This window comes from Vanacampus margaritifer, chromosome 17 (assembly GCF_051991255.1).
Source record: "Vanacampus margaritifer isolate UIUO_Vmar chromosome 17, RoL_Vmar_1.0, whole genome shotgun sequence".
Lineage (NCBI taxonomy): Eukaryota > Metazoa > Chordata > Actinopteri > Syngnathiformes > Syngnathidae > Vanacampus > Vanacampus margaritifer.
Window position 1 is genome coordinate 15501387 of NC_135448.1, and position 26495 is coordinate 15527881.

At 40.1% G+C, this 26495-nt stretch overlaps 1 protein-coding gene across 29 annotated transcripts in view; it reads left to right on the plus strand.

Moving 5' to 3' along the window:
- The window catches only part of adgrb2 (adhesion G protein-coupled receptor B2), a 190896-nt gene that overhangs the window by 90212 nt on the left and 74189 nt on the right, over positions 1 to 26495 (plus strand). For 25 of the 29 annotated variants that reach the window (XR_013289058.1, XR_013289059.1, XM_077549631.1 and 22 more), the window contains 11 exons: positions 5234 to 5314; positions 6900 to 7088; positions 11912 to 12073; positions 17926 to 18090; positions 18945 to 19109; positions 21417 to 21518; positions 21754 to 21860; positions 22714 to 22908; positions 23013 to 23081; positions 24221 to 24329; positions 24498 to 24644. Coding sequence is in view for 27 of the 29 variants with exons in the window: in XM_077549631.1 (XP_077405757.1) it covers positions 5234 to 5314; positions 6900 to 7088; positions 11912 to 12073; positions 17926 to 18090; positions 18945 to 19109; positions 21417 to 21518; positions 21754 to 21860; positions 22714 to 22908; positions 23013 to 23081; positions 24221 to 24329; positions 24498 to 24644 (1491 nt within the window). In the remaining 2 variants the exon portion in view is untranslated. The remainder of the gene's footprint in view (positions 1 to 5233; positions 5315 to 6899; positions 7089 to 11911; positions 12074 to 17925; positions 18091 to 18944; positions 19110 to 21416; positions 21519 to 21753; positions 21861 to 22713; positions 22909 to 23012; positions 23082 to 24220; positions 24330 to 24497; positions 24645 to 26495) is intronic. The other 4 variants (XM_077549636.1, XM_077549659.1, XM_077549645.1 and 1 more) reach the window with 3 other exon arrangements.

Below are 26495 nucleotides of genomic sequence, written 5' to 3' on the forward strand. Positions count from 1 at the left end.
GCTCGTGACCATAGGCGAGGGCAGGAACGTAGATCGACCGATAAATCGAGAGCTTTGCCTTTCGACTCAGCTCCTTCTTCACCACAACGGACCGATACCACTACTTTCCTATACTTTCGATACTCCGCATTTGCCGTTCCTCATTACTCTCATCTGCTTTTTAAATAATGTAAATAACTCGCAGGTCAAAACGAGCTGCGCTTTGTCCAGTCCGAATAAGAGTCGAAACCTTCTCATAAGAGAAAGAAGCCAAACAGGTGGAGATGGGGGGCAGCGACAAAATGGAGGCGAAATGAAACAAAACCAATTTAGCTTCAGGAAGTATAGGATGGTTGTGAGGATCATTGCGTACACACGCGATTGTGTATGCGGCAACGGCAGGCGAGGAAAAATACACAGGCAGCCCGTGGGGTTGAGAAAACTCGATTCTGAATCCATTTCGAAAAGCACACAAATGACCTTGAAGTCCCCCACAGCCGGGGAGACGCTGTCCTGCAACCAATCTAATTCTACTTCTCTTCTCATATCTGCTTTGGAGCCAGCAAGAGGGGAAGGAGAGTAGTAAGCAAGACTGGAGTGGATCTATCTGTCCGGTAGCTTATAAAATGTCCATTACAGTGCGCTTCTATCAGTTTGGAACCTCCCAGATGGACTCGGGGAATAAATGGACAGCGCCACAGAGCTATAAAGCCACAATGGATGCATGGCTGGGAAAATTGCGCGTGATTTTTTTTTGATGTTAAGGAAAGCGTACATCCATAACGTTACGGTGAAACGACTGACAGTCGTCCACAGCAAACAATAAAATGCAACACAGCTGATTTCCAGCATTACCATATGAATTCCCTTGCAAGCGCGCGCACGCTCTTAAATCCTTACTTCAAGACAACCGTAGCTTGTAGTTGGCTCCGTCCCAACCCTGCCACAGCTTGCCGCCTTGCATTCCGAAATGCTTCGCAGCACGACATTTCTTTGTTTACTCACCGCGGTTATATTTGTGTGTGCACGTGCCATACAATATGTAAGCATGTTTGCGCCTAAGCCGTTTTCTCCCAGGGTGACCGTCTTTCGCTTTATTCTTTTTTGCGTTGAGTTTGAAGTGACTTCATCTGACTACAATGCAATGTATTTGTCAGAGGAATGTCTGCTGTTTCGGTTCGAGCACTATTGATATCATGGTTGTTGGGCTGAAACACCGTCTGTCCAGATGGTCAATTTCTTGTTTTTTCCACAAATCAATACTATTGCTATGCGGTACGCGTCATTTACCAAAGTATTGAAAATAGCTTGAGAACAAATTTATTATCTCTCTCGGACCCTTGAACTGTCAAGAATGGGGCAAGTTGAGGATACAAACACAGGGAAGTAGAAAGGAGGAGGCAGAGGCCCGAAAAAAAGGTTTATTTTAATTAAATAATTTTTCTTCCCAAAAACGTATAAAAACGTTTTATTTTAAATATTGCCATGGCCCCCAAAAAGTATTTATATGTTTTTTTTTTTAATTTAATTTTTTTATGCTAGAGCATACAGAAGGCTTTGATGCAGCCTCTGACCTGCAGAGGTCACTTATTCCCCAGTGTTTTCAACAGATTTGTGAATAATGATGAAACTTAGCTATAATATAATACTAATTTCTGCAAAACAGAAACAGATACAAGTATTATTTTTTTTCCTGATGAAATAAGAGACTTCTTTTGGTAGGTTCCATGTTTGTATAGCAATAGAACACAATATTCTGTGGACCTTGCAAAATTTGTCAAAATCTAGTAAAACAGCCGGGAGTGAAGGGGGTTGCTTCAGTGAAAATGGCTGGGAGGCAAACAAGGCACAGGTAAAAAAATAAAATAAAAAATAACAATACAATAACAAAGTCCAAATCCAGAGCGTGTCATGACGTCGGGAAAAATCAAGGCAAGACATACACTGACGGCAGCAACAAACAATGGACCGACAAGGACTGAACTAAAGACAGGACACTGAGGCCCGGTCCACACAAAAAAAACAGTTGAAATGTAGCAAGCTTCTTACCGTTTAGGCCGTTCATCCACACGATGGCGTGGTTTCGGAGCTTGAAAGCGCTCTTCCGCCCGTACACCATATGCAGGATACTCCTCCAGTGATGACGTAATGGTCGCAGCTTGATGACCAATGCTCCAATTCTCGCGTCCGTCAACAACAATGGCGGATAGCCGCGTCGTGGTTGCTTTGCGCAGCCTCCTTAGCTTGCTCATGCTTTTCCAGCAAAAATATTTTGCTTCTTTATTCCCACCGTCAACAAATGGTGTTGTACTTGAATCACCCTCCATTTTCATTTCCCCTGTGTTCGTCTTTTTCATGTTGCTTTGATACATGCAAAGTTTGTTCTGCCACTCCAGACTTGGCTTATACATTATAGGCGTCCTCAGCGTCTTCTTTTGGACACATGAAAGTCTTGAAATGCTTCTGTGCGAACGAGATTTGTTTGAGGAACGAAGCTGGCTTTTGCTTGCGTCTGGGCGGGGCCTAAATACACCAACACTAATTGACATGACGAGACACACCTGGGCAAGGGAACTCATTGGTTGACACACAAGGAAGGCCAGGCAAACACAGGTGGGCCACCTGAAGCTTGACGAGACAAGGGACAACATAACAAAACACAGATCACACAAACAAAGCACACAAAAATAAAAACTAAATTAAAAACAGAATCCAACCCCACAGAACCGTAAAATGACATGAACTGTCTGAGAAGATTCATAAAACTAAATTTGTTTTTGAAAAAAGTGATGTGATGATGTAACCACAGTCTTTTGTTTTATGTAAAGTAACAAAGGCTTTTTGTCTTGTCGCATATGAATGAGCTCGGGCTGCGACTAACGGTTATTTCAGTAATCGATTAATTAAATACAATTTTAATTCATTTAAAAAAGGATAGGACAAACTAATTAATTATGATTTACTGTAACATGGAAAATAGGCAAGGATGCAGATCATTGTCTTCCGAAGTAAAATATTATAATGCTAATCAATTTGTTTTCAATTAATAGTTGCGCCTCTAGAATTAACATGATTTGGATGCGGTGGTGTGGTTATGTTAGTGTGCAACGCCTTTAAAAGTGCTGTCAAGCAAGATGGCCTGTTTTGGATTTCCAGAAAAGTAGTCATTCTCGAGATGGGGCGATTCTGCCCGACAGCGATGACACGTAACACAATAGTATCATAAAGTTCATGCTTTGCTCGGCTTCACATTTACAGCTTTGACGACTATCTCTTACATCCATAGTGATTTTATAAACTCACCGCTGCCCATTTCTGTATCATCTCCCATGAAAAGACTTTTGCCTGAAAGCAGTGTATTTCCCGATTATTTATTAGCAACATATTAACGCGACAACCAATTCTCAATAACGCTCTAAAAAAAACGTCATTTTTCGAAGTTGTCACTATCAAAGAAGAAAAAAAGTCTTCTGTGGCTTTGCCAGTCTGTTGCGCCACATCACCCAATCACTGTCACGTCTCCATTGACTTCACAGGGTTTACAATGACAGATTGCTCACGAGTCAAATCCCAGTAGCTGCTACTCTTATTCGTTGCTCTCCAAATGAACATCACAGTGACACGCAGCACAACTGGAATCTAACATGTCATCCGGTTCATCAAAATATGTCTGCGCCAGGCATCTTGTTATTTGTGGCTGTCAGCGATCGTCAAAGCCAGCAGTCACATTTAAAACTTGTCGAGCAAACTTTTCTCAAATGGATCGCGAAACTTGAAAAACGTTTGTGTGCAACTGCTCACAGCTTATTAGCCTTAATGATTTAGGGCTGGGTATTGAAGAGGAATAAAAAATATTTGTCCCCTTTGCGTGTTCCAAAACTTGAAGACAGATTTAATGTAAGAAAAAACACTTTTGCAAAAATGATTTTAATCTAACAGAGATCTCTGGACATCGTGACAGTCTCCAATTCATCACTTAACAGGTGGAATTCAGAGCGCCGAATGTGCCTCTTCCGCGTGTAAAATGCCTTCTTATAGTTAAAACCGACTGCCTCTCTTTCATTTGTAGACAAAACATACTCTCTGGGTACTTTTCCATGAGCGATGGCGATGGCGAAAACAGAGTCAGGGGTGCGTGTTCGAAACAGATTCTGTTCTCAAGGACAAAATTAAATTTGGCAGACTCAGTAACTGGCTAAATGATTTATGAACTCATTTCTCCCAAAAAAGTATAAATATGTTCTATTTTAGAAATTCCCATGCTCCCAAAGACATATTTTTATATTTTTTTTAAAAGTTTTTTTGTTTGTTTTTTTTAATGCTAGAGCATACAGAAGGCTTTGATGCAGCCTCTGAACCAAAGAGAATGGTTGAAGCAATGGTAGTTATTAGCAGCAGGTGGCAGCAGAGTAAGAGATCAACCAGGGCCACGTTGCAAAAAGCTCATCAAAAGCCGGGAGCGAAGGGGGTTGCTTCAGTGAAAATGACTGCGAGTGAATTTGTTAATGAAAATAACATGTTTTATAATCACTTAAGTGTCACACAAACACTGACAAGCATGAGAGGGGAAAACGTTTTCATATTTGTAATTCAATAATAGTAAATATGAATTAAAAAGATTCAGAATTGTCATAAAGTGCAATAAGTCAGATCTTTCATAAATGTAAGAAAATATGTTTAAATTGACATAAACAGCAAATTTTAAGAAAACAGTAAGACACAAAAAAATGGTGTAAAAAAATTATATTTTCTTTTTTTTTTTTTTTTTTAAATGGTGGTTATCGTGCAGAATTTGAATTTTATATTCATCAACAGTCCAATAATGCCCTGTCAATCCCCCCCCCCCCTATTTCTTACTGCATACAGTACATAAAACTCACTGTACCTCAGAAGTTCCCCCTACATTTGTCTTTGTGATAGCTTCAAAATCAATTTGCACAGGAAGTGAAATATCTCCTCCCGTGCCCAGATTTGCCAAGGGAGATAACACTGACTTTGACATGCTGCATTTGTTTCCACTTCACAATCATTTAGTTTCAACCAACGTTTGACAAAGCAAGGTGTTGGGATCAGCAGATCTTTGCTTAATCACTCGCAGGACTCTTTTTTTTTTTCTTTTTTTTTTTACACTATCTTTAATTCTGCTTTACAAGCCAAAACAATAGAACTCTCCAACGCACACAATTAATTCATGTCAGTCATGCACTCTACATTAGTACTGAACTAAATGGGATTTTTTTTTTCTATCTTACAGACCCATACGACGATGATTTGAAGGTGAAGACGCAAAGACCAAGATCAGCTGACCAGCCAGGTGTGTTTCAGGCACAAACAGGTGCGTAATGTGTACGTATATGCACACGTTCACAGCCAGAAGAAGAAGGAGGGGGAAAAAAAGCCTTTAAAATAATTAGGGATGGGCGAGTACCGATATCAGGTATCGATATCGGGCCGATACCAGGCCACATTTCATGGTATCGGTACTCGCGACATATCGAGTACCGCCCAATTTTGCACCCGTGAACGGCACACCTGCGCGCCATTGTGAAGGGGTTTGTGAAAATCCGGAATGAATGAACAAAATCAAAGAAACTTGTTTATAAGCAACACGAGCGCTCCTCTGGGTCGACAGTTGGGGGTCGGTGATGTATTGTTGGGATATATATGTATATTAAAAAATTATCTGTCGTACTTTTTAGAAATTTTATGGATCATAGGTACTAATAGTATCGGCACTGGGTATCGGTATCGGTGAGTCCTGAAGATTTGAGTATTGGTATCTTTAAAAAAGTGATATTGATACATCCCTAAAAATACTGGAAAATATATATAATATTCATCTTCAGAATGTAAACATGACAATCTATTAAATATATGAAAAATGTCAAGTGTTACTTCTGTGGAGTGAGCCATGCTTTTACATACGTGACATTTCGCATTATTCATGTTGGCGGTTTGACCCACATTCAAACAGGTCGACCTGCGCCTTTGAGCGTACTCTGCACATGCACGCACGTGTCCATATTATATATTTGCTGGTCCTACAGCGTGGAGCAGAAAGCCCCTTCTGTCAGGGCTTCTCTCTGTCTAGTCCTCTCTTGTGTGTTCCTACTTGCCGCTCCCATCCTTCCATTCCTCAAGGCGTCGGAGATGAGCTTAAACCCTGACTCACGGCATGTTAATGAAGATGTAATGCGATTAACGGACATGAAATTAATTTGATTTCCTCCGCTGCCACGTGATGACGCCTCTATCAAAGAACGTGGTGCTTGGAAAACAATTCTGAGAGGAGTTGGAGTGACTTAATATTTAATCGTCTCTTTCTAGGAACTAACCAAGATGGGACACAATTTAGTGCCATCAAAACAGTTTTTAAGTGGATTCAGATTTTTTTTTTTACAACATTAGAGGGCAGTATCATCCACAAATAAAATATATATTGTTGTATTCTAGAAATGTGGCATAAATCATATAAAAAAATTAGGGCCCTATTATAGACCCTTGAGGTACCCCATAAGTCACCATTAATAGCTTGGATTTTATTATTATTATATTATATTATTTTGTAAGTCTGCATCAATTTATGTGTCGACTCGCTTACCCATCTTCTGCTTCTATTTTTTTTACACACAAAACATTAGGACTAGGTATCGATTCAAATTTCCTCAATCGATTGATTTCGATTTCAGTTCGATTTCGATTTTTTTCCGATTTCAATTTTTCTTTTTTCTTTTTTTTTTTCGATTCGATTCATTTAGTTTAATCTGATATTGATCAATTATGGAACATCAATTATTCTTATATAACAAGGACATGATTTAAAAAAAAAAGTCCACAAACATTAAATTCCTAATTCAATTTTGCAGACAAGCTAATGTTCTAGCGTTAGCTAAGCTAAGCCGCTGTGTTCAAATCTCCAGGTGACCCTGCAGCTGAGGAATGGTCTCAGTGGAGCGTGTGTTCTCTGACATGCGGACACGGCTGGCAAGTGAGGACGCGCTCATGTGTTTCGTCTCCTTACGGCACGCTGTGCAGCGGCGCCCTGCGAGAGACGCGCATGTGCAACAATACAGCTTCCTGTCCCGGTGAACCCGGGATAATAAGCTCAGGTATGCGCATGGGACAACTTTTTATCTTTGACTGAAAAGAAATTCCATTTGATGTTACTATTTCTTCGTCATTGCAAGAAGGGCTTAGTCCGTATTTATAATTCAATTCAACATCTGCCTTCTTCATAATTGTTAACCAGGAAATGAATAGGACAGAGGACATCGAGACGTTCATATTATTGGAGGAACTTGTGTAGCACTCATTCCATGTTTGAAGAGATCTGCCTTGATTAGCAGTGACGGTCCTTATATTGGATTGAAATGATCATGTTTGTTTTGGAGTGCTCTTGATCGTAATGGAAATGAATTTCTGTTGAGTAAGCCCTCTTGAGTGCATGCTTGAGTGACACTTTTACATGATCACAGTTTCAGTTCCAGCTCTGGGACGGTTACAGCTCTTTGATTTCTTAAGGTCACCAACAGTGCCAAGGTTAATACAGTTAAGGAAAAGTAATGAAATAAATAAAACTAATTTTTTTTGTTTTATTGTTACCGAAAATGCTTTTAACATAATGAAAAATGACTTAAACTACAATTTTACCTAAATAAAAATAATGTATATATATATTTTAATTTTTTTATTTTATTTTATTTTATTTTTTTCTCGTGCTTTCGTGGTTCAATTTTAATTGTATTTATTTTGGTAGTGCTGCACTGTACATCTGCACATATATATATATATATATATATAACTTCAAACATCGTTGGAGATTTCCTATCTTTAAACACATGACTATTTTTGCAAACAGTAAAATATTACATCTGGCATCTTGCATTTGTTCTTCTGTTTTTGGTGCCTATAATGACAGTGCAGAACTCAGCTTCTGCTCTGTAAACAGAATTATGTGTATAAGCGTCTCGTGCCGACACCGTCGTGGAATACCCCTTTTATAGAGTACGGTTAATTGTTGGCTAATTGGTGTCTGTTTCATCTTAAAATCGACAAGATCGGTACTTAATTTTGAAGCATGTTTGGATTCAAGAGCTAAATCTCCGCCCAAAATTCTAAAAAAGGAAAAAAGAGACACATTTCCACTTCCTGTCAGCGCATATGTTAATCTTGTTTTTAAATTCAAATCCGCCGACGCGATTTGTCTAAGTGCTTCGCTTTTCCGTTTAGTGTTGATATTAATATTCCCAGCCGTTCCTTTGATGGGATATTGGCTTTCTGTGTTGTTCCGTGCATTATTTCATTATTTGCTGAATTCTGACATGCTTCTGCTGGGGTAGAGGGACACCCCCGGGGATCACCTAAATTGTACCGCAGCTAATTCAGCTAAATGGGGAATGTGGAGGTGGTAGCAAAAAAGACATGAACATGTTTAATGAGCTTGATGTAATTGACTTTTTAAAAATAACCTTTCCATCACCAAGTAATGTGTCACTGTTTTTGTTCAGTCTGACAGCGAGGTGACACAAAAACAAATGGAACCATTTCAATGCCATTTTCTGCAATTGCAACCTACAGCGGACCCCATTAAATGTTGGTGCAGATCCATATCAAATCACGTTTTAACTCAGTTGCCCCCAAAAACGTATAAATACGTTCTATTTTAAATATGACCATGGTCCGTATTTATACGTTTTTTTTTTTTTTTGCTAGAGCATACAGAATGCTTTGATGCAGTCTCTGAACTGAAGAGAATGCTTGAAGCAATGGTAGTTATTACAAAAGCGGCCAGCAGGGGACCGTAGCGTATAAGAGATCAACCAGGGCTATGTTGCAAAAGGATCAGATTTGTGAATAATCATGAAACTTAATAGCTATATTCTAATGCTAATTGCTGCAACAAAGAAACATATATTTTTTTCCCAGATGAAGGAAGAGACTCTAATCTTTCTTTTGGTAGGTTCCATGTTTTTATAGCAACAGAACACAATATTCTGTGGGCCTTTTAAAATCAGTCAAAATCCAGTAAAACAGTCAGGAGCGAAGGGGGTTGCTTCAGTGAAAATGGCTGGGAGTGAATGAGTTAAGAAGGTCTAGTTGTAGGGCCCACTAATTATGAAATTTTGATAGCTGTATACATAAACAAACCTTCAGAACATGACTTGCTCAACATGAAACATGAAATAGAACATGAACATGAAATATTCCAAGCCAACATTTATTCTGTTTTATATGTATTTACTCTGAAAAAAAAAAAAAAACAAGGCACACAAGCTCAGTATGCACCCCCACCCCTTCCCCAACCTCCCTCCAAATACCCCGAGGTGGAGAGAATGAAATGTGCATATTTTATTTCTTAGATTAGCTTGACAGAATTTTTTATCGAAATATTTTCCGCACGTTTGTGTTTTGTTTTCGTCTTGGTGAATACTAGTGGTGAGTTATAAGTGCGGCTGAATATGTCTTTGGGCAGCTGCGTGCAACATCAAAGAAAATTGCGATGGACAGAAAGGCAATGAAGTGTAAAAGGATATTTTTGCTTGTCCCCCAACGCACCCCCCCCCCCACTTCATGGGTAAAACTCCCAATATAAGGCGATACCGAATCAATTTAGCTAATGGTCTTGTCCTTGTTAAAGCCAACTAGGCAGTAAGTGGTTGAGCAGATGACCCCCCCCCCACCCCACCCCACCCCATCTCTCTTTCATTTGCTCCCATTCCGTAAAGCATACGAAGTGACGTCGTACCTCTTCTTGTGTTGTATTTAGCAACTGCTGATTTTCCGTAGATTCAGTGACATTTAAAAGACGGACTAAAATAATGTTGTATTATGCAGTAACATGTCCCTGGGTCAGTGCGTAAGCCAAACGATGCAGCAAACCATCTCCGGTAAGAGAGTGAAATCATGGCTACATGCGAATGTTGAGTACAAGAACATAAATAATGCAACATGCTGTGTCTTGACCCTGTATTAAAGTGCCGGTAATGACGATTATCTTTAGGGTTAAAATGCATGTGTCTTACTATTGCCTATTTGCCTCACATGTTAGTGATGGCAAATTACAAGCTGATATCTTAATAAAGTGCATGTAATTAAATGAGCACACTTTCAATCTGTGTCGAGTTCCCGTATCCTAATTACACGTAACCTGTGTCTGATTAGTGCCGTGTGTGAATGCCATGCTATTTTAAGTCGGTATTTATTATGAAGGAGGATTAGCTTGGACAGCTTATCATCTTTTTGTAACAGGCCTTTTGAAATACTCAAATCAAATATTCAGTATCTCTCAAAAACGAGTTTACCACTAACATTTCAGCAGATATTTATTTATATCTACAGTAGTCATTTTCACTCCTCACCATCATGAGACCAAGATAAACGTATTTAGTTTAGATGGTGTCAAGTATGGGTGGCGGCAATCAGGAGTTCTCATTTAGTACGATTCAGAATCGATTTTAAATGTCCCAAAATAGATTTTTATTTAAATCATTTTATACCGTCTTGCCCTTGTTTGTGTGTGCCTTTATTGGAAGCGCTTTTCTTGTTATACACGATTTGGCCACTTAGTGGCAGTGTCCTGATACACCGTTAAGTTTTAGCCACATTAAAGAGTAGAAGGAACAAGTCACAATCAAGTTATTCCAATAAAAAATTTTTTTTTTGCAACGAAGGAAGAGCATATGCCGGTGAGTAATGTTAAGATGCTTCTCTGTATATATTCCTGAAGCGTTTTGTGCGAATATCCGTTATTTTGAGCGATAAAAGTGTCGCGAGTAGTGCTAATTAGCATTAGCGAGTCAGACTGGAGTAGGCCATGACGAATTCTTTGCACATCCATAAATTGAAGGGCCAAAGAGTCTCACCCTTAATCTTTAGTGTTGTCGCATGAAAAGATAGAATTAATTGAGATTTTGGACTTCTTGCACACATTTTGTATGTACCAGAATACCTCTTTCTTCAGTATTTTTCTTTTTTTGTCATTTTGAGCTAAATTTGTCATTTATCCCTACATGTTTGAACGGCGCCTCCAAGTGCCCTTAAAATCCTGTTGGCTGGATTGAATATCTGACTATTTACTAGCACCTCATTCCGCATACTTTTTAATAGCACTATCTCTCTGTGCCTCCGTCTCCTGCTCCTTTGAGCCTTCTTTCATAGAGTTGACTTAATTATTTATCGTTATGACTTATTTAGCTTTGCTCAACAAGGCCAACTATCTTCATCCTCAATTTTTTTCCCCTCTCACTGTCTCTCTTTGTCCAAATGTAGTTTATTTCCATCAAATAAGGCACACACATCTCATTTTTTTTTATTAGATCTTTTTTTTTTGAAAAAGCATGGTTTGTTACCCAAATGTTTTGCAAAGGCTACTGAATTATTGCACGCATTCATTCGTGTACACTTTAACTTTGGACATTGTGCAGCCATTGCTCCATGGCGGAATTGGATCAAGCTGACACTGCTTGAAATCAAGCTCAGTGATAAAGCAGCACAAGAGGAGTCTTGAGGTCACATTCATTATTGACTCGTTTTTTTGTGCAACTCCGCCGCTCGTTTAATTCCACTTGCATTTATTTCAACAGCTACATCTATTGCTAAAATTAGATGAGATGCACAAGTAGGAGGACAACTTTGCAGAAGAGAAACATTTCCTTCCTTAATTGGTTGGTGGAGTGCCTGTTGTAATTAGTCTTTGTTGGCCTTAAGTCTGTAAGTAATAGTTTTAATGAAATCATGACTCAATCTGCATTAGCGCATGGCTGTGTCCATCCCTGGCCTCCATTTCTTTGCCAGTCCGGAATTGTTCTCATTTTCATTAATTTGTCATATTTCTTCTCAACCACTAACACCGCTAATGCCTGTGATGCCCCCCCAATTCTGACCCCGCCCTCATTCCTCATCCCCCATGTGGTGCGTTTGTGGCCATTTGCAGTGCATGGACTGTGGCACGAGTGGTCCTCGTGGAGTCTTTGCTCTGTGACTTGTGGGCGGGGCACCAGGAGTCGAACCAGGAAGTGTGTGAACGAAGGTGGGGCCGTGCCTTGCGGATGGCCCGAGACACAGACCAAACTCTGCAACATTGCGGTGTGTCCGGGTTAGTATCATGTCCATTTACATGTCGCCGCCAGTCCAAGTCATTCTCTCTGTCAAGTTTTAATGCTGTTCAGGTGTTGAAAAATGTATGCATACAAAAAAACAGACATTTTTAATTTTCTTTCAAAATTGTCCCGACATTCAGCCTATTATACAGGTCACATTTGAAAGAACTCTTCTTGGAGATTACATCCGATTACCTTGAAATTGTGTGTGTTTCATGTTCAAGATGAAAAGTAAAAATAAAGCTTTTTATATATTCAAATGCTGTTGCGGTGGCGATGAGCCGTTTGCCGTGAAAAATTATTGCAGCTTTTGATGGTCTAAACATGCGTGAAAATATGACAATTTTGAACACACATCAATCAGGCGCAAGCGAGCCCGGAGGGGGCTGGAAGGCTTTTACCTCATGTCGGCTGCGGAATCCTACGAAAAAATGTTCCTTTTTGGTTTAAAACAACATACATTCACCTCCAGGATCCATTACTGTATCACTGGCAAACGGCAGAACACAGGTTGTGTTCCGTTGTACCGGCTAGCTTAGCGCTAAGCTAACCTAAGAGGGTTTAGCTATCTGGTTAGGCGTATTGCTAGGATGGTGTCAGATGCCTACAGAAAAAATAACAACAGACATTGATACACTGCCTAGATGGGCTTAATTGACTGTTTGCTCAACAGCTTAATATAATACTCATTTTTAGCCGGCTAAACATTCCTATACTCACTCAAACATTTCCGGAGCGTGAATTATACAACGCTGTACTTGATACACTTGATGTTACAGTACCGACCCTTCCGTAAAAAATAGCTACACTTTGAAAACATCTGTTTTCTCTGCTGAGTTCTTAAAAATGGAATTTTGCTTTATACGGCTAACAGGATCTCCACACTCGGAGACCAATATTGCAAGTTCATTCCTCATTTTTTTATTGACACATTGTTAGAAGACTATCTTTGTCTTCCGCGTGTTCGTTCTCGTTCGGGTAGAGAGAATGTTGATTTTCTGAATACAGACCGGAGATCGGTGAACAGGTCCTTCGAAGGATTTATTTTACAGAATATTCTGGACACAAGCAAGTTTACAGACAAATGGCTGCAGTTCCTCTCACAAGTGTGTAGTTGCAGCGGACTCACAGCATTCTTATACTATCTTGAAACCTCCCCAGGAAACCCTGAGTTCAATACACATGACGACAGCCGGAAGTACATAAGACTTTTTACACTTTTACAGCATATCATCCAATACACATTGACTTCAACTCCAAACACTAGCCCATTGATGTGGAAACAGACGAGGCCCCCTCCCCAGACCTCATTCAATACACTCACCAAGCTCTACTGAGGAAACTAAAACAGTTATAACTAAATCTGAGCAAAAGACCCTCAACAACGTGAACGTGGCATACCCGGCTGATCACTCCTGCCTACTCATATTCGCCGCTTCGAAGAACCACACCAGAGTTTCAATTTCCATTTCCATCCGTCTGTGATCAGCAGTGAGGTGCCTCCTTTGGTCTCTCGAGGTCTCCCTGATTTGTTGAAATTTAGATGTCTCTGGGGTGAAGGACTCTGGTTGGTGGCCTGGTGGGTAGTGTCTGGTCGGTGCTGGATTTCACTTTCCTTTCTTTTCTTTGGTCCTTCCTCGGGTTTCCTGACGGCCTCACGACTCTGGCTGGAAGTGTTCGGTTTAGGGGAACGGTATGGGATTTTTTTTTTTAATAGATTTTAGGTGAACTAATGAATACACACACACTCGCACGCACATACAGATGATCACCCACATACAAAAAAAAAAAGGAGAGCAATGATATGTCAAATCGGTAAAATTACCGAATGAACAATACTGAGCTCTCCAGAAAAAAAAAAAAAAAAAAAAAAGCAGTGAGGTGCCAGCTCACGTGTGCACATGTTTAGCCATCCTACAGGATTGATAAGAATTTTGCTTTCGATTCTTTACGTTGTGTTCACGGTTGGCTCGGTTTGGATTGCGGGGCGCGTCTGCTTTTGTGCTATTGACTCCAAGATTACCTATTAGGTCTGCACATTGTCAATAAGTTGCAGGCACAGCCCCGTCTAATTCTCATGTCGGGGGCACCACAGGACTACCAATCGGGTTGAGACTGGCCATCTGAAACGTCTGTATTAAGATGTCTTCGGTACAAAATGGGCTTATTCTTTCCAATTCTGAGGAAAGACCATCACTGTAGCTATGATAGAACTGCTATATAGTTGGAGAGTTTGTTTTTTCAGCAGATATTTAAACATCAGCACTGCTCAGAAGCTCTTAAAAAAAAGTTGCTTTTATACTTTATTAGGTACACTTAATGCATGTGCAATATCTGTGCCCTTTAAAAGACATTCATTTTGAAAGCACTGACATTAAAATGGGGGGGAAATAACTTCAAAGTGTTTTATGACACCAGAAGAAAATAGCTTTTGGATATTATTGCATCATTCTTTGTGACTGGAGCCTGCCATTGTTACTACATTTGAATGTTTTTGCTCCATTATTTCTGATATGGCTTTTGTTTGGTAAAAATAACTATAAATACATTTCAAATGGACTTGAGTGCTTTAACATGCTGCTTCTAGTGACATTGGAAAAAGGCTTAATTGTACCTATTTTTTGTGGCATTACAGAAACGGGAGGATGAGGAATGTCAGACTTTTAGTACATGTATACGATGAAAAGCCTCATTAATGCAATGTGCATTTCACAGTTCAAAGACAGAGCAATTTTGAAATGATGAATAGCAGCTTTTTTTTCGGTGACAAAAAGTACTTTGAATGATCATTTTTTTCCGAATGCATACATGTCTTAATACCAGTGTAGATTTGCACTTAGCTTAATTGGCCTCTTCCTCTTTAATCTATTTTAGCAGCATCAATTGGATTAAATTTAGAGGTGTTTGCCGTAAGATAAATATTATGCAGATACATATTATATCACTGATTACTTTTGCCATCACATGAACGTTACACATACTAATGTTAAGAACCCCTTATGGGTAGCATTTGTATCAAATTGCTTTAGTGTTTCTTCTTAGATTTACTTCTCAGCAGGTTCCTGAATTGAATGACATGCAAATATTACACACCAGGCTATTCTAATGGGTTCACTTCCTTTTATGAGCACATTTGATTGCTTTCTATCAGTCTTTAAAAAGTCGCTTCGCAGTCAGTAGGAGTTCTTGGAATTCACAGCGATCATCATTTGTCATCTCCAACAGAGATGCCTTAGCAAGTTGGACCAAATAATCAATAACTGGCAATTGCACCACCGCCCTCAAACCTTCAGAGTAACAGACGAATATGTTTACTTCACTCTCCAATTTTCTCTTGCCAGAAAATATCATTTGAGCCGATACGACATTCGAAAATTGAGGCTATTGTGCTCTTTTCTGCCAAAAGAAAGTTTAAATGTCAGTTGATTTAACTGAGTTTCTTTTGTAAAATATGACAAAAAAACAGAGAAGTTGTTAACAACACTGAGACACTTTGTATTATTGATTGTTGTTCTGACACTGGCTGGCAGCAAAGGCACACGTTATGTGCTGGAAAACATCATAAAAAGTGCTATGTAAATTTAACATGCAGTAGACAGTAAAAATAAAAGTCAAACATCAATTTAATATTTTAATACTGCATCCTTTTACTGCCATTCATCTTTTTTTAAACATTCCAAAATTGTTTTGGGATATTTAAGGAACATTTCATTGACTTTCGATTATTTTGAATTTGACACATGGGCAGCACATACAGGCTGAACAAAAGGGGTCCAAGGATTGACCCTTGAGGTACCCCACTGTTTATACTCTAGCCTTGCAATCAGATTCAAAACTTCTAGTGGAGTTGATTAAAAACACTTTTTTTGACAATCTTGGTTAAAAGGACAGATTTGAGACATGTCTATAATCAGAGATAATCGAAGGCTCCAAACAATCCTACTGACAATAAGTCGTACAGAAAAATGTATGCATTTGACGTATTCATAAGCCAACTTAATTGCATTTGTCCTCGTTTCTAAAGGATGTCTTTTATTTTACTGAGATGATTGAATTATTTGTATTCTAATTTGGTATCATAATTGATGTCACGGAGCAAGGGAATGGCGAAGATAGGGCACACTTACACACAGACACTTTACTTCAAGACAAATAAACGAAATGGGACGGAGCCCCCAAAATATAGGGATAGGAAAAAAAAGTGACAAATATGTTTTTTCTATTCACTTGGGTTATGTGTTTTCAGAAGTTATTTTTCCCTTTCCAAAATCCACAGAAAGAAATAACAGAATTGTAAAAAAAAAAAAAGGGAAAACAAGAATTGTGACTGACACACCTGAGAAGATGGAGAACAAAGAAAAGATAAAAAGGCTGAACAGGAAAAGAATAAGAATGAAAGAAGAAAAGACCTCTGAAACCTTCAAATCAAAGTTTTGTGTTGAATGTGTCTTCCTTTTATATAGTATTATCATTTGTGAGATTAAAATGCTTCTTTTTTTTTTTTTTACCTCAGTTGTCAATGGCACCCCACTGAATTCTGAATAATGGCACAACCTACGCCACACTGGGGGCAAGTTGTGCCACAAAAACACTTTTTATCTAAAGCTATATTTCTCAAACAGTTTATTGAACATCCAAAAGTGATTGCTCCCAAGAACGCGTAACATCCCGAACTATACGAACATATTTTAGTTGGAGGCATTCCCGTGATCCCCTTGCGTAAAAGACACTTTAAGTACGGATCGTGGATAATGAAACAAACGTGAAACGACCTGTGGCGAACGGGTGCACTTCACAAAAGACAGTGGTTCGAAACAAAACAAACAAAAGAGGTATAGGGACGGCACGGGACTGGGTGCTGAGACGAAACACACCTAGCACACCTGAAACAAATGTGGCAATCAGTGCGATTGGTGGCCTGAGCTGGGGACGAGGGCCACCAATCAGGGAGGAACACACACAATCACCACCACTCAACTGAACAGAAAAAAACAAACAAACGGCCACAAGACATCATAAGCGTAACATAATCTGATACAGTAATTTAAAAAAGTTTTTTTTTTTTTTTTCTGGAGAGCTCAGTAGAAAATTCTCCAGAGCTCCAGAAAAAAAAAAAAAGTAATTTAAAAAAAGTTGATCAATTATTTGACAGCCAGTACTTCATCTGTTTCCAAATAATTTTTTTTGGTCTTTTTTAAATATTGTCTTTGTCTACCTCCAGCCAAACTTATGCTGCCAGTCCACAGCATTATTTTCTTTGACACTCAATTACCCAACGTATTATTAGCTTTCAAGACCATGACAAACCATCTCACCTTGATCATTGCAATTTTCAGGGGGGGGGGGGGATGGGGGGGCTTTTGGGGTATTTAGTTTTTTCTAGCACAGATCAGTAGTGGGAGCTTTATTGCATGATGCACGTCACCAGGCTTTGGTTAAGCTCTGGTATTTGTGGATAATTTGACAGGCAGTACTGGATTGTAGCGAAATGTATCTATTTTTAAAATATATCTATTAATGCACAAACAGCCGTCAGGAAATACTGCAACACTGTGTATGAACTCTTTAAATCACGACATAAAAAGGAATTGTTAGGTCTTTCGCGACAGATTTAAATATTTATCACGAAGCAGTGTTGTTAAAAATGCTGTTTATGAGAATCAACAAAAACACCTGCACCCTGTTTACTCTTTCTATTAACCTGTTTTATACCTTTTTAGCGAGAGTTGTTTCATCTTTGCTCTCTTGTCTTTTTTTCCTCTTACTTTACTCCCTTCCCTTTCAACCCGAAACAAAAACCGTATCATTTCATCCCGATTTCCGCATCGCCTCACTTCCACGGGGCCAGTGGAGGGCAAGTGGTTGGAGTGGGGCCCGTGGTCAAGATGCAGCGTCTCCTGTAACACGGGCACCCAGCAGAGGCAGAGACGTTGCAGCGCATCCGTGCACGGGTGGGCCGAGTGTAAGGGCCCCCATCAAGAGAGCAGAGAGTGCACCAACCCGTCATGCACTGGTAAGGCGTGCAAAACATTAGAAGGCTTTGATGCAGCCTCTGACCTGAAGAGCTCGCTTAAAGCAATGGTAGTTATTACAAAAACGGCCACCAGGTGGCAGCAGAGTACAAGAGAACAACCAGGGCCATGTTGCAAAAAGCCCCTCCCAGTGTTTTGAACAGATTTGTGAATAATAATGACATTTTTAGCTATATTCTAATGCTAATTGCTGAAAAAAGGAAACAGACAGAAATATTCTCTAATCTTTCTTTTGGTAGGTTCCATGTTTTTATAGCAATAGAACACAACATTCCGTGGGCCTTGCAAAATCAGTCAAAATCCAGTAAAACAATCAGGAGCGAAGGGTGTCGCTTCACTGAAAATGGCTGGGAGTGAATGAGTTAAGGAAGCGTTCCTTTACTTTTGCTAGCTAGTTGTGCTGAACTAAAATTGCTCAACTTGGCATTGCAAATCATGCAGTTCGGACTCATTTCAACTCCAGAGCACTTCAAAACAACCATGACTGTTTTCTTAAAATGGAAGCCTGGAACAGCAGATAGAATGAAAATAGTAGAGGCCCCAGAATTGAACCCTGTGGAACACCATATGTGAATTCATATTGCACATATTGGTCCGACCCACCGGTTCCTTTTTTTTTTTGCTCGATATATTAATCACTGGTTTGCAGCGAGATCTGGGTCGGTTGCCAATTTGGCTTTCAGGGGGGGGGATCCATTAGGGAAAAGAATATTACTGTGTTTTACTAGTCCTAGAATGGGCTCATTGTGTCTTCCATCACAAATCGTATAATGGTAACCTAGAATTTACTCTCTCTACCCACACCGCCACGTCCCTCCTTTCCTTTTATACTCAGGCGGGGGTAACTGGGGCAGCTGGAACCCGTGGAACCTCTGCAGCAAGACATGTGACTCCGGTTGGCAGCGGCGCTCCAGGGTGTGTGAGGGCAACGGGGAACAAGGATACCCATGCGAGGGCTCGGCAGAGGAGGTTCGGTCCTGTAATGAAAAGAAGTGCCCTGGTTAGTTGTCTTTTTAGAAATTCATTTTCGATGAGCTTTTGTGGCTTTTCATGTGCCCAAATCATGCCATTCGTGAAGCGGGAAATTCATTAGTAACACCATCATTGATACTGTGGATGTGTGATTTTACTCTACACTTCCTGCCATGCTTCTTTTCTTCCTTCCCATTCCATGTATGCCATGTTCGGGTGACATGTTCACTGTGGCAATTGGTGCATTTTGTGACGCGTCCGCCCCACAGCATGCTTAAATAAGCCTACAAACAGAAGCTGTGTGTGTGAGCGTATTTTTGTTTTCAAGCCCGAGTGCCACATGGGCTGGCGTTGATTTCCGACAGGCTGCAAGTGATGAAGCTCTTAGTGCAGCCTCACCACACCCTTTTTGTTTTGAAAGAAAACACAACTCTCAAGCCACTTTTAGGCCAAGACGAGTATCATTTCTGTTGGCATTTCACGGGGAATATCATATTGTCTTCCCGTGCCCCTCTTTTCATCTCGCTTCATTTTTTTCTGCCCCCCTTCGGAATATCTTCAGAGCACTCTGTAGTCTCTTGCATTTGTTTCATCAGGGTTATGAAAGAGGGGAGGTTAAGATGGAGGGAATGAGCAAGATGCTGCACTGGGGCAATTACACCGACACTAGGCTATGTATAAACAAATTGAAATGATAGCGGCTGCAGAAGAACATTGATTAGAATTTTGTTTTTGTGAGGGCGTCTTTTTGTGGGGTAGTGGTAATCACTAGTGATAGGAAAATGAAGCTTCATGAAGCACTTGCGACTCCTCAAGATGGCACTCACGATTCAAAGATGCAATGCAAATGTAATCCATTTTTATTGCACTTGCCTTTATTTTTAAACCAAGAGCACCATCTAGGGGAGTCAAAAAGTATCGCAAATGCTTCATGAAGCTTCATTTTGCCATCACTAGTAATCACATATGCCTCGCAGTTGGGAGGTTCTGGTGTCAAAACAACAACTTTTTTTTACCTTTAAGTGTGAGTGTGAGGTTTTTTGGGTGTCAAGCGGATTGGCTCCATGTGACACATATACAGGCGCTAAGTTGCTTCAGCGCTATATTTTGTATTATAATTTATGTTTAAAGCCTATATAAGTATATTGAAGGTTTATATAAGTATGTTTAAGGCTGGTACAAGTAACCTGCATTGGTTTGTACTGAAAAAAACTTTTAATAAAATGGAGAGAATACGTACAGTACTGTACTGTACTACGTATGTTAGCGAGAGAGAGCGAGAGACACACACAGTATGTACATGTACGTAATAATATAAATAAAATGAAGTTTAACTTAAGAACAAGATCCCGGATACAAGCGGCCGAAATGAGTTTCCTCCGTAGGGTAGCCGGCGGGCTCTCCCTTAGAGATAGGGTGAGAAGCTCGGTCATCCGAGAGGGACTCAGCGTCGAGTCGCTGCTCCTCCACGTTGAGGGGAACCAGTTGAGGTGGCTCGGGCATCTGGTTCGGATGCCTCCTGGACGCCTCCCTGGGGAGGTGTTCCGGGCATGTCCTACCGGGGACGACCCAGGACACGCTGGAGAGACTATGTCTCTCGGCTGTCCTGGGAACGCCTTGGGGTCCCGTCGGATGAGCTGGCTGAAGTGGCTGGGGAGAGGGAAGTCTGGGCTTCCCTGCTAAAGCTGCTGCCCCCGCGACCCGACCCCGGATAAGCGGAAGAAGACGGACGGACGAAGTTTAACTTACTTTTGGAAGATGTACTCGATGCTTAAGGAGATGATGGAGGAGGAGGAGGAGGAAGAGGAGGATTTTATATCATGAGAGGGTCTTCGTCGTCGCTGGAATGCGCTTTAAAAGTTACTTCCTCCTTCATGGGGACAGGCGTTTCTTCCTCTTCCTCCTCGACACGTTGCTGAGCCTCCAATGCTGGGTGAGCTCGGTGCGGCGGAAAGAAAACTACTCGGAAAAAGGCGCGCATACAAAATCTAACTTACAGCATCTCTTTCCGAACATTTTTTTGACATACTGTACGCGCAGACATGTTCGTATGTACCGTTGTTCATAACTCGAATGTTCGTAAGTAGGGGAGCGTCTGTATTGATTATTATGTATCAGGGAGCGACCATTTGGGAAACTCCAGAAATTACTTTTTCCACCCCCACTTCCAGTTCTATATGTATCGGGTTCAAATTTTGTGCTTGTATGTTCACATTTCAACATGTTAACAGTAGATGATCGTATTTTTTGTTTGTGTACAGTACGGTGAACTTTCTTTTTTGGGAACTCCGCCACTGTTGATCGCCCCTTTTTTCTTTCTCACCTTCACTCGCAGCTCCTCACGAGATATGTAAAGACGAGAACCTCCTCACGATGTCGTGGAAGAGAGCTTCGGCCGGAGAAACCGTTTACAACAAGTGTCCAACAAACGCTACTGGTTAGTCAGCCAGCTCGTCTATATAATAATAATATAGTCTATGGTGTACATGTACTCCTTGTCTAATGTAAATGTATGTGAATTGATATTAGTTACAATTCTACTCTTTAGAATGCGAATCATTGCTATTCCACATGTATCGAGTGAAAAAAAAAAAAACAATAACAAACTTTTATATCCCTTCCACAGAGAAGAACCGTAAAAACTGATACTAAACTGCTTGTTTCCTTTTTAGGATCTGCTAGTCGTCGTTGCATGCTGGACAATAATGGAGTTGCTTTCTGGGGTCCTCCGAGCTTCGCCAGATGCATCTCAGTTGAATATAGATATTTACACATATCTGTAAGTTCTCTCTATCTCTCGATCATCATTTTCATCAGTCAATGGAAAATTCGCACAGTCGCAATCTGAGAAGGATTATTTAAGCGTCATTCGTGCAGTGTCTAATTTTATGATTGCGCTCTAACATCAAACATGTATTTTATGAGATTGAGACATCTTTAAAAATCACAAAGTGGAGCTCTCACAAGTTTACTCGTCTTTATTCCAGGCTTTCCAGTATCTATAATTAGCTTTTTCCAGGGCTTTGCGCTCACACTTATCAATTAATGAACATAGCTAATGAATGTGTTCATCAGCCAGACTTTCCCTGCTCCGTGAACTTCCACCTTTCCCTCTCCTCGATTATGGCAAAGGAGATTATAAGGGGGTCGGGTTTGGGGTGGTTGTTGGGGGGGGGGGGGGGGGGGGGGGGGTTAGAGATTGTGAAGTGGAGGACTTGATTGCACTGTTACCTTCTGTTCCAACCTTCCATTAATACCGTGAGTCAATAATTAATTTTCGCTGATTGATGTTATCTTCTGTTCTCTCTCTTTTCCGCTCACTCTGCATTTCGCACATCACGAACGTGCACACACACACACACACACACACACACACACACACACACACAAATTGTGCTATGCTTTAGTTATTCCTCGCCGTAGTGACAAGATCCAATTTTTGCCCGAGAGTGCTTCAGGCCAATTTTCCACTTGCCTATTTTAAGCATAGGCAAGAGAAATTACCATGTTCATATTTTTCTCAGTTTTTAAGCACCTTATAAATGTCTGTTGTGGTAAAAAAAAATAAAAACAATTTTGCCCGTACCGTGCACTTGTTTCCCCCTCACCGTCTGCCTCTTTCTCACCTGAAGTTACGAGAGCATCTTGCGAAGGGTCAGAGGACCCTGGCTGGTGAGGGCATGTCTCAGATCGTAAGAAGTCTCCTGGAGCTCTTGCAGAGGAGGAGCTACTACAGTGGCGACCTTCTCTTTTCCACGGAGATCTTGCGAAATGTGACGGACACCTTCAAAAGAGCAACCTACATCCCAGCTCCTGACGACGTGCAGGTAGGCGCGAGCAAAAGCGTTCAGCGTAGAAGCCCGAGAAACGAAATAGAGGAATGTTCTCTCGTACTTCAATTTCAATAGCCGCTCTTTGTTTTTGCTTTTAGAAATTCTTCCAGATAATCAGTTATATGTTGGACATGGAAAACCTTGAGAAGTGGGAAGATCTACATCAGGTAAAGCTTGTAGATTTCTCGTGTGCGCGGTAGCCTAAGATCTCGCTGAATGAATGCGTTTTTTAGTTTGACCCCAATGTATTTATAATGCAATCCGGACATCATAAATACATTACAAACATGGTATTTTACTAAATGTGGATAATACTTAATGCACTTTTCATTCTTCTAGCTAGGCATAGGCCGATTACCGGTTTACCGTAGTTTAGAAAAAAAAAAAGTTTTAATTATTGCTAATACTGGCTGTTACCAGTAATGAGCTCTTCTTTTCTATTTTTGAGGGTACTTCAAAGCAGGGCACAAAATGCACTCCAAAAAAATGGTACTCAATTTAATTTTATCGAGTGGTTGCATGAAATAAAATTATACGGCTCTAGATAAAAAAAATAAAAATAAGTAAACTATTCGTTTACTTAAAAGATGTTTCTGTGTCCAGATGATTTTATTGTACGCAATCACGTGGTATTCAGTTTGGGCTGAAAAAAATTATGTGTTGAGTTTACTCAAATTTATTTTTATCAGGTGGTTGCTCACAATAAAGTAATCTGGAAACAATAATATTTTAAGTAGATGCATAGTTTACTTAAAAAAAAAAAAAAGTTCTGGAACCAGATGGTTGTATTTTTTTGTGACCAGTCAATGGAATAAAATTGAGTACCAGTTTTTAAGACTGTGATAAGCTGCTTGCAGCGAACAGAGAGGGGAGGGGTGGACACTTACGCACAGAGGAGGAAGGAAGGGAGCAAGACGAGAGACTGTGCAACCTCGGATGCCTTTTTGCTGCGTTGATTAATGTGCATTGTTCTAAAATGTAAAAAATAAAAAATAAAAAATGCCAGCGGGTATTAGTTAGCCCCAATGCCAAAATAAGTGGCATGGGTCTGCTCTAAAAATAGCTCACCAATGATGGGACACTCTGACTTACTAAGCAGAATTAAAACAGAATTTATTTAAACTTAACATGGTACACGTTCTGTACCAAATATTCTATATTTTGTTTAAAAAATGTTCTGAAAAAGGACATTTTATAGATGTTATTACCGCGATTCAGCAATATATTTGCTCACGGTAAACATACCGTCAGAATCGGCCGGTACCTACTACCTGCTTACCACCTTGTAAATTCCCTTCATTTGCAGGTGGCCCCTGGTGCTGCGTTGTTGATGAGAATTTTAGAAGATTTCATTCATCTCATTGGCGAAGCCCAGAAGACTTTCCAGAGTTTTTTGGTGATTACCAGCAACCTTAGTAAGTATTGCGTAACTATTCACATGAGAAAGTGAGGTACCTTGTTTTATTTTACACATCAGTTTCATATCACGTTTGGCTTTATTCTTGCCATCTCATTAACGGGGCCACATCTGCGTTTTTTACACAGTGGTAAGTTTTAAGTAATGTTGTCTTTTGTTTGCACAGTGATAACCATCCAGCGAGAGCCTGTGTCAGCGGTTTCCAGTGATATTAACTTCCCCATGAAGGGCCGGAGGGGAATGAAGGACTGGGCCAGAACAGCAGAGGACAAGCTCTACATCCCCAAGGAGGTCTTTACTGTACCAAATGAAGGTAGCGAGACACAAAAACAATTACTGTATGAAAAGTTTGAGGCTGGCTACATTGACTCAACTCCATTTTATTTATACAGCACTTTAAGAACAACCAGAGCAGAAATAAAAATACTGTACATGATTGTGACCGGCTTTCCTTCCACAACAGCAGGATTTTATATGTCAGCAAGTTCTGTATGACACCCTGTCATATTTCTTCTTTTCTTTTCATGCCTGTTCCCAAAAATGTTGCTCTCTAAAACTGCGGATTTCACATCCAGCAGAAGTCTCGTAACAGTGAGGCTTCAAAACAAAGCTCGGGAACACAATTTGGATCAGATTCAGCTATTATCGGCACGATTTGGGGAACTGTTATCACACCACACAACACTCTCTTCAGTCAATGTTTAGTTGGGCAAGAAGTGTTTCCCATGCAGTGAAAATGTATCCTGTTTCAAATGTGTTTCATGGAAGCAGACAGACAGCTTTTGATGGGTCTATGAAGGCTCTTCTGAGGAGGTTGCAGACAAAATTGTGCACCGATTGGGCCTTGTTTTTTACCTCCTACCTTTTTTTTTTCCATCTAAGAAATTTGGGGCGCTAATTAGCGAACCGCCAGGCTTCCCATTCTGTCTTTTTTCGGGTTGTGACTGTGTTTTTAAATACTTGGCCTATAAATCTGATCTGATTTGTATTAATAAAATATTATAATATATATATAAAATAAATAATTATAAAAAATAAATAATGTACTGTTTTTTCACATGGTTTTAGAATAAACCCTCGTATTCTATGTTAGTAGCGTCAAACAGGTAGACAAGAAAGCTGTGTGAGAATCGACAGACGCGGGCCAATAAAAAAAAAAAAAAAAAAGAGGAAGGTTACCTCTCCCAGGAAATTACTCTGTCTGACTTCCTGTCTCGCACTGCTGCCTAAATTACAGTTCTGAGAAACTAAAGGCCGAAAGAACAGAGCTGTCTGAGCCCTTTGACATTTTCTGATGACAGTGACCCTTTGACTGGTGCTCACAACATCCTCTATTTTGACCTCGGAGGACCTCACCACCTGCTTACAGGCTGGTGACAGCAATTGTGAAATATACCGTTTGTTGTTTTGGTTACATGAATGCATTAAGCTGACGAGTTTAAGCGTAAAAGCCGACAAGTGGCATTTAGCCCAAAATAGAGGCTAGAGTTTTAACCTGGAAACTTGAAACAAATAAATCACAAAATTAACCCCCCACCCAACACACAAAATTCAGATGGTTGCTTTTGTGTTTGAACGCTTAGTTTGAATTAACCGACAAGCCAATCGAGTGTTTGGAAAAGCTAGATCAATTGACACAAGCAGTACAAGAGTAAACTACCAACCTTGACAAGCAGCCAGAGTAAAAGCAGCCATTCCTTCAAGAGAAGTCTTATGCGCTTCTCCTAGCCCTTCTTTTAAAGAGACATCTTCACTCGCTTGCTATCGAAGCATCCAAGCTAATCTCCTCCAGGGCTACCGTTTGTTTTCAAGCTGGCAGTCACATATGGTTTTTAAGACTTCTGGAAAAAGCTAAAAAAAATACTGTAGCTGCCGACTAAGGACCGTGCTTGGTCCAGTCGTTTTTTTTCCCCCCACTAGCCATTATTGTGGAAGCATGGCAATGAATTTATGAGATAACATATAAACGGAGTTTAACCGTTTTAAAATTTACAAAGCCCATTATGCAATCTTACCAATTAACTCTGCAAATCAAATTAAAAAAAAGGGGAAAGTGAGTACAAATTAAGAGGAACAGATATTTTTTCCAAACCTAAATACAAAAAAATAATAATAATAATTGGATTCTAAAACTAAATCATCTCAGTCCATTTGTATTTTTAAA